Raw genomic sequence first — 8,017 nt, forward strand, 5'->3', positions numbered from 1 at the left:
CCAGTGGGCCAGGGTCCGTGGGGGCGAGCGGGGCGGCAGCTTCGCCTTTCCTTAAGGAGGGGGACCTGTCACGTTCTCTCTGTCAGAGCCCAGGGGCCGTCCAACCAGCCAGCTCAGGGAGGGACTTCCCAGGCCCGGGAGGACAGGCCAGGCTCCTCCTACGGCCCGGAGCTGCCACCACTGCCAGAGGCCACCTGGGCAGGGAATGGGCAGGAGCTGCCAGCCCAGGCACGCTGGCCCTCAACCTTCGGAGCTCTGCCCCCAGGAGGGGAGGCCCTGGGCTCAGGCGGTCTGCACACTGTGCCCCACTCTGGTGAGGCCCACTGGCCATCCAGACCAGCCCTGAGATCCCAGGTCGGCAGCCGCCCGGCTGGCTGGTGCTAGGGCTGCCCGTCCCCCAGGCCCCACGGTAAGTGGCAGGACCAGCTACTGTGGGATGAGCAGGGTTTTCTTGGAGGCAGGAAGAAGGGGTGCTGCCTGAGTGTGTGAGCAAACACGCTGTTTGCTCCCTAGATTAGGGCAGGAAGAGCTACTTCCTCTGCTGGCCATGGTGCGGGTGTGAAGGGCACGGCCGGCCGCCAAGGGGTAGGAGCCACGGGACCCCACGCCTGGGCCAGCTGGCCCTCTGGGGGCCTGCAAGGAGCGGGTGGGGCTCCAGGATGCTGCAGCTGAGGGCAGGACAGCCCAGGAAGGCGCCAGGCCTGGGGCTCAGTCGGGCTCCTGGGAAGGAGGAGCTCGGGACGCTGACGGGTACAGGAGCGGCAGATTTATTTCTGGGAAAGGGGCAAGGATGGGAGCTGTCAGGCAGCCTCTTGGCGGAAGGACTTCTCCAGGAATGCGCGTGTCCTCTGCTGGACCCCCAGGTTCATGAGGGCTGCCTTCCACTGCAGCCACCTGCCCGAGACACAGCTCATGCCCAGTGGCCTCGGGACCTCCCCCAGGACCGCCCCAGACCTGGAGGGGTCTCCAGAAGGCAGCTCCCCACGGCCCACCTCACGGCCTGATACACGCCCCAGCGGTTCACGGGGACCACCTCTCCGGGGGCCGCGTCCTTGACGAAGAACTGCTGCTTCCCCAGGGACATGAGGACCCTCCTGCTGCCCAGTCGCAGGGCCCACGGGCCCTCCTCACTCTGTAGGCGCATGATGCTCTCACGCAGGCTGGCCGTCTCCTCCATGCGCTGCGGACAAGGGCGCTGGGAGGAGGGGCTGCTGCAGGAACGCAGGAATCCAGCCAGAGGGGGACAGGACAGCCCCTAGGATTTATCTCTCTCTGGACAGACCTGGGTCTTATCTACCAGGAAACCCTGCTTGGGCCAGACACGCAGACCGATGGCCGTAGGGAAGCCCATAGAGCTAGGGGCCCCGCAGGGAGGGGTGAGGGGCTGGGAGCCTCCGGGGCGGGGTCAGCACAGGGGCTGCCTCTCACCAGCTTGGTTTCTGTATTAAACTTGAGGTTCTGGATGGTTTTGTTGTCCTGCATGCTGTTTTCCAATTTCATTATTTGGTTCTGGAACTGAAGGCCGCCCCTGTTTGTCGGCCCGGACGTGGCGAGTCGGCCGGCCCGAGGGCAGCCTGCACCCCAGGCCCCCAGGGCAGGATCTAGCCTCTGATACTGGGTCCCGGCCCCTTGCTGGGTGACCCGGTGGACCTGGCCAGCGCTCAGGCTGGCTCCTTTCCCCATAACGACACCCCCAGCATGTGGGGGCTCCAGACAGGTGCCCCTCACTTCACACTGGCTCTGTGAGCCACTTGACCTCCAGGTGTCTGGGATCCAGGGCCTCTCTGGGGCCCCTCTGCTGAGCGTGATGGGCATGGGGGCCCCAGGGGTACCGTAGCCAGCTTGCCCTGGATCTCGGCAATCTTCCGCCCGGGGTTGCCCTCCCTGAGCAGCTGCATGGACGAAAGCAGAGTGGCAAGTTCCTGCCGCACGGCCCCGACCTCGAACTCTCTGTCGGAATAAGAGACTGTTGGGGGGGGCGGGGGCAGGGACAGGGCAGGTGCGGAAGGAGGGCAGGTTGTGCAGGGGGTGGGTGCTCATCTTTGCCACCCCTCCAGTGGGACCTGGCGGGTCCCCAGTGGGTGATAGACAGTGAAGCTCAAGGACCTGTGTGGGCTGCACCTGGGGGAAGCCGAGCCCAGAGCCACAGAGGGGCCGGGGCTGCGGGAGGGGAAGCCTCGTGGATGCACCTCCAGCTGCTGCAGTCCTCGGGGCCGCGGCCGGGGCTGGGGCCTCACCTGGCTCTGCCCTCAGCTGAGATCTTGAGGTCTGAGTCACTCTTGTGCAGGATGCACTTGTCAGAGATGGCCTCTATCTGCAACAGACGCAGGGTGGACGGGCAGCCCAGGCAGCCCAGTGGGGCTGGGAGGCCGTACCCCTGGCCCTTACCCACCTGCTGGGGCAGGCTGTCCACTCGCTCCCGCACCTCCCTCAGGGACGCCTCGGCCTCCTTCTGACTCTGGGCCAGGCCCTCCAGCGATTTCTGCTCTGAGCCTTCCCACTTTCTCTGTGCCTGGAACACAGATGCCAGTGAGGGCCGGAGCTGGGGGATGGAGGGGGACGGACAGAGGGATGGGGCCCCCTAGAGCCAGAGTTGGAGCCAAGAGGGTCAACCCCGTAGCTGAGAGCTCCCCACAGTCTGCACGGTGGGGACAGACAGCTCTCTGGGGACCTGGGTACTCCAGGCTGAACAGAACCACGTCCATAGGAAGGCCTGGCTCAGCCCCCTGCCTGCCAGCAGTCGACAGGGACGGGGATGGACAGCTGCCCACAGCTGCAGGAGAGGGAGACCACCCTTCGAATTCACAGAGGCCGGCAGCCAGTCAGTGGTCGCCAGGGACCGCAGGGTGGGGAGGGACCGCTAGCCGCACAGGGCTTTGTCTGTGGTGACGGAGAAGATGTCCCAGTGACATGACCACAGCTCAGCCCCGAGGACATGAGGAGCTGCCGAACCCCAGGCTTCGCGAGGGTGGACCACACGGCGTAGGAACCGTGTGTCAGTGACACCATGCAAGAAAGAGGAATGAGCCCCTGCACGAGGGCTTGCTGTGGAAGCCGCCGCGTGCTGGGGGCCATGGCGGGCCTTGGGGCTGGCGGCTCCCCCAGCACCGCACTCACCTCGCTTAGCCGCAGACTCAGCGTCTGCTCCTGCAGATCCAGTCTCCAGCTCAGGGCCACGAAGTGGTCACTCAGGTCCTTTACCTGCTTCCCCAGCTCGGCCAGCGACACCTCCAGGGCCTGGCTCTTCTCTTGGAGCTGTGGGAGGGGGGTTTTAACATGGCTGCCTGGGGAGGCGGGAGCCCCCTGGGGACGCTGACCACCCCCCTGCTACCCTCACCAGCTCCAGCGTGCTGTGGGCCTCCTGCTGTGCCAGCTGGCCGGCCTCCAGGCTCTCCTGCAGGAAGGCAGCCAGCTCCCTGGCCTGGCTCTCCTCCAGGTGCCCCTTGCTGTCCCTGGGGGTTGGTGCCAACACAGGCTGTCCCTCGGCCCAGGCTGCCCCCCTCTCAGGGCTGGGCCCAGAGGAGCCTGGCTGCTGGCTCCAGAACCACCCAGGAGACCCCAGGGAGCAGGGGATAGAGAATGGTTACAGGGCCCCCCAGACGGGGCTGCGTCCACTGGTGGGTGCAGAGTCCTCTGCAGGGGACCAGGAGCCCCCGTCTGAGGGCACTGGGCGCTGGGGAGAAAGGCTGATTGGACACTCACCAGGCCTTCTGCTTGGCCAGGAGGATCCGGTTCAGCGACACCTGGTTCTGCCGCACGAACTTGGTCAGCTGGATCACGGCCTGGTCCAGGCCCCGGCACTGCTCCAGGAGGCGGAATTCTTCCTGCTGTGGGGAGAGGTGGCCCTGAGACCCTGCCCTGGACACCCGCACGGATGCCCCCGCTGCCCCTCTGCCCCCGGCCCTGGGCTGCCCACCTCGTGCTGCCCCTGCAGGGCCTGCATGCGCTCCTCGGCCCGCTCCTGCAGCCTCTGCCACCGGCTCTCCAGCTCACCCCGCAGGCTGCTCTCTGCCTTCAGCCGGGTGCTCTCTGACGCCTTCATTCTCTGTGGGGAGACCGGCCCGCCTGCCGTGAGCGGGGGCGTGGGCGGCACGGCCCAGCTGCAGGCCCATGGGCCCCCACCTTCTCCAGGGCCAGGAAGCTCTTCTGCAGGAAGCCACACAGCTTGGCCTCCCTCTTGAGGAAGCGGAGGCTCATCTCCTCACCGAGCTTGGTCACCTGGGCCTGTGGGAGTCAGTGTGGTTGCCATGCGATCTGACCGTTCTCCTTGCCTCGTCCATCCCCTGCCCCCCGCCTCCTGGCCCCTGGCCGAGCTCGGGCTGGTCTGTTTTCTTGCCCAACCGTGTCCATCACTGAGGACTCCGGGCCCTGTGTCCCCTGCTGTCCCTGAGTCTCGCAGGGCAGGGCCCACCACACCCTCCTTAGGAAGGAAGGCAGGGCCCACATGTCCCCCCGGAGGGCCAGGTACGAGGCTGTGAAGGGCCTACAGGCCGAGTTCGTGCGGATCCAGACTATGCTTGGTGCCCACGGTGACCACAGACGCCACCCAGGGCAGGGGGCTCAGCCGCCGCCGAATCGCATCCTGAGCTGGGAGCCTCCGTCAGGGAAGCCAAGGAAATATGAGTGCACACACACTTTGCCCTTGCCCCTCCAGGCCGAGGGTGGGGCCCCTTCCCCTCCCCCTCTCCCTGCTGGCTCCCTTCCTGGGCATCAAGGGTCTGAGTGTGCCCAAGACAAGGCGTCAAGGCCTGAGGCCCCAGCTCCCTCGGCCACAGGGCAGGTGCGTCCTAAGCCCCCGCCGGCACCCACACAACATGCAGGGTGGTCAGCAGGCCGTTTCTGTAAGGAGCCCCAGGACCCGGGGTCCTCAGTTCCGTGGTTCCAGTGCAAACCCAGGAACGGGCTATAGTAAATGAGCGGGTGTGGCCACGTGCCCATCAGACTTGACGAAAACAGGTGGTGGTCACAGTGTGCCGACCCCGGCCTAGAGAGCAGGTGGGGGGAAAGGCAGTGCCCTGCGTGCATGCCTGGTGCAGCAGGAATCCCCGGGCCTGGTGCCTTCCGGAGCTCCCGGCCGCAGCGGTGGGCAGTATCTCGGTTGGGCCAAGACAAGAACTCCCCAAAGGGCAGCAGCAAGGGGAAGGCCACCGAAGCTGGGCAGCCGAGCTATGTGGGCAGCAGCTGGGGAGCACTGGGCCGGCGCCCCCACCTGCTGCACGGGCGACGCGGTCCCTGGGCTCTGTTTGCAGAGCTGAAGAGGCTGGGTCTCGGGCAGGAGGGGAACCTGCACCAGCCAGGGGTGGGGCCGCCCCGGGAATGTCTGAGGAAGGGGCCTCAGGCCTACGATGCTCTATTTCCAGATCTGGGTGTGGATCCCACGACGGAGAAGGACCCGTGGCGGAGACGCTGCCAGGGAGGGACCTTCTGTGATGAAACATGAGCTCCATCTTGGCGCTGCCCAAACTGTCAGCCACGGGCTGCACGTGGCCGTGAGGCCCCTGAAGCGTGGCTCATGCAACCGAGGGACCAAAAATGTTAGCTTTCTCTAGACAGAGCCACATGCGGCTGGTGGCCACAGACCGGACCGCGCAGGACCTCGGGGTCACCCCCCCCATGGCCGACCATGTTGCCAGGAAAGGTGGCTCGCCTGGCTGCCCGGGCCCAGCCTCCCTCCCAGTACCTGCATCTTGGCCACCTCACGGTCCATCCTCTGGCTCGCGTCCTCCTGGCTCTTCTGCAGGGCACTGCAGGCCGCTTCCCGGAACTGTCCCTCCTGCTCCAGCTTCCCGGCCAGCTCGGCCAGCCTAGGGCACCAGCCACCGGTCACAGCAGTCCAGCCGGCCGGCCTGGCTGGGGAGCCACCAGGAAGTTGGCAGGGCCCTGAGACACTGAGAATGCTTCCTGGGCCCAGGCCTGCCGCTGGGGGGCCCAGGCCTGCCGCTGGGGGGCCCAGGCTGACCTCCAGGCCGGCAAGGCATGGGGTGGATAACCCCACCTGGGCAAACACAGACAAGGGCAAGACACTGACTTCTATGTCCCCAGGTGGGGAGCTGGGAGCGGCCTGGGCCAGGGCCACTGGGTGGGGGAGGGGGCAGGGACTCCGGGCTCAAGCCTCTTTTCTCAGTGACCACACATGGTGGGTCCAGAGCCAGCCCCCAAGAGGGAGGCAGGCGGCGTCCACCTGAGGTTGGCCTCCTGCTCGGTGTCCTTCCGCTCAGAGTCCTGGAGTGCCTGCTTCCTCCGGATCTGGGTCAGGGCCTCCCGGACCTCCACCAGCCTGGCACACAAGACCTGCTTCTGCCTGGGGCCTGCCCGACCGGCCCTCCTGCCTGCCTTTGGGGGTCAGGGTCCTGGCCCAGGGGCCCTATCAGCAGGCCTCCCGCCATGTTCATACAAACCCAGGCCTTTTTGAGTCGGGCCGTGGAGGCATGCTGCTTACCAGAGCAAGACAAGGAGCAGGGGGCAGGCTGATGCCCTGGGGTCCCGCCCCAGCTGCTGCTTTCCCACTGCCCCTGGCCCTACCACTAAGGCTTGCACCACTGGTGGGGTGGGGGAGTACCTCTTGTCCAGCACCTGCATCTGGTTCTGGTTCTCGGGGCTGGGGAACTGCAAGGAGGAAGGGAGGCTGAGCCTCATAGCCCGACTGGCACAGACGGGGGTCCGAGCTGAGCACAGGGTCCCGGGAGCAGGGGAGCCTCGCCTCTGGGTGGGGACAGTGGTGGCTCACCTCGAGGGCCTCCTTCTCCGGGGCCCAAGCTGCCTGCCGTAGGTCCTGCTGCAGCCTCTTGAGCTCTGCGTCCTGCAACTGCATGCAGGTACGCAGCTGGAGCATCTCCCGAAGCAGGCTCAGCATTGCTCGCTCACAGCGGTCCTTGTGCCCCCGCAGAGACGCCACCTCAGCCTGCAGGTCGGCCACCCTGGCCGGGGTGAGGAGCAGGCTGAGTCGGGCCATGTGTGCTGGGGGTGGGTGGCATGGCTCTCCCACTCCAGCTCTGCCCAGGCTCACCACTGCTCTAGCTGCGTCCAGTGCTTGGGGGAGTCCCGCTCTGGGATGGAGACAGTGGATGCCAGGTGGCTGGACTCATACCTCTCAGAGATCTCCTCCAGACTCAAGAGCTCGGGACTGGCCGGTCCTTCCTCGAGGGGGAGCCCCAGGTCCCCCAGGGTGATGGTGCTTGTCTGGGAGGAGGGTGAAGCCCCCAACGAGGGTTTGCTAGCAGCCAGCTCTGCAAGAAGGTGGCTTCTGGGCTGATGAAGGATGCTGGCTCCAGGTGGGGCTCAGGATAACAGGGACCCAAATCACTGCAGCGATTGGCTAAGCACGTCCACTGAGCTCACCTTGGCCTGTCCTGCTGAGTCACGCAGCCTGACCCTGGGAGGGCTCAGCACTTGCTGCCTCACAATAGGAAGCTCAGGCTCAGAGAGGCCCAGGCTCCCACCTGAGGACACACAGCACCAGGAAGCAAAAACAGAACCGTGCTCTGCCTGCCCAGCTCCAGAGGGAGCCCTGGGGCAGTAAGGCCCCTTGAGATGTCAGGAAGCAGAGCTGCCCTGGGCGGCCCACACTGCACACCCACACAGGCCCTTCCCTGGACCGTCCTTCTGGCTCAGCCCCTACTGGCACCAGGCTCACCTGGTACAGCTTCAGCCACTGCCCAGAGGCCCTGGGCCTCGCACCGAGGGCTGCCCAGAGCTGGACACCCGGGTGGCTGGAGGGAGGCAGGGAAGGTGGGGCTGGAAGGCTCTGGGGCCTTGGGGAGCACGTGGGATGTGAAGAGGGAGCCCCTGCCCTCACATCTCTCCTTCCAAGACAACAGCAGGGTAGGTGCGCAGCAGAGGCTCTTCTGGAACCATCTTTCTCTCACCAGAACCTGGTGACTTTGTGGCCCAACTGCCAGTGGAACCTGGACCCTCGACTCTGCCAGCCCTGCAAGGCCTCCCAACTGCCCATTTCTGGAAAGATCTGAGGAAGAGCTGTTGAGCCGGCAGGTGTGGGTGGTGGCGGCTGGCCTGCAGG

General features: G+C 66.1%; 1 protein-coding gene across 1 annotated transcript; it reads right to left on the reverse strand.

Moving 5' to 3' along the window:
• Positions 1-767: 767 nt before the first annotated feature.
• On the reverse strand, positions 768-7,854 carry CCDC154 (coiled-coil domain containing 154). The gene is given in 17 exon segments (XM_088017050.1): positions 768-894; positions 993-1,180; positions 1,429-1,515; positions 1,833-1,950; positions 2,238-2,314; positions 2,393-2,512; positions 3,118-3,255; positions 3,338-3,452; positions 3,703-3,827; positions 3,917-4,045; positions 4,123-4,224; positions 5,681-5,804; positions 6,182-6,277; positions 6,560-6,606; positions 6,728-6,917; positions 7,007-7,261; positions 7,796-7,854. Coding segments are annotated over 17 exon segments (2,097 nt in total).
• Positions 7,855-8,017: the final 163 nt, after the last annotated feature.

This window comes from Eumetopias jubatus, unplaced genomic scaffold (genome assembly GCF_037043125.1).
Source record: "Eumetopias jubatus isolate StellerSeaLion01/CBP00866 unplaced genomic scaffold, mEumJub1_p1.0 scaffold_12, whole genome shotgun sequence".
In the NCBI taxonomy this organism is placed as follows: Eukaryota; Metazoa; Chordata; class Mammalia; order Carnivora; family Otariidae; genus Eumetopias; species Eumetopias jubatus.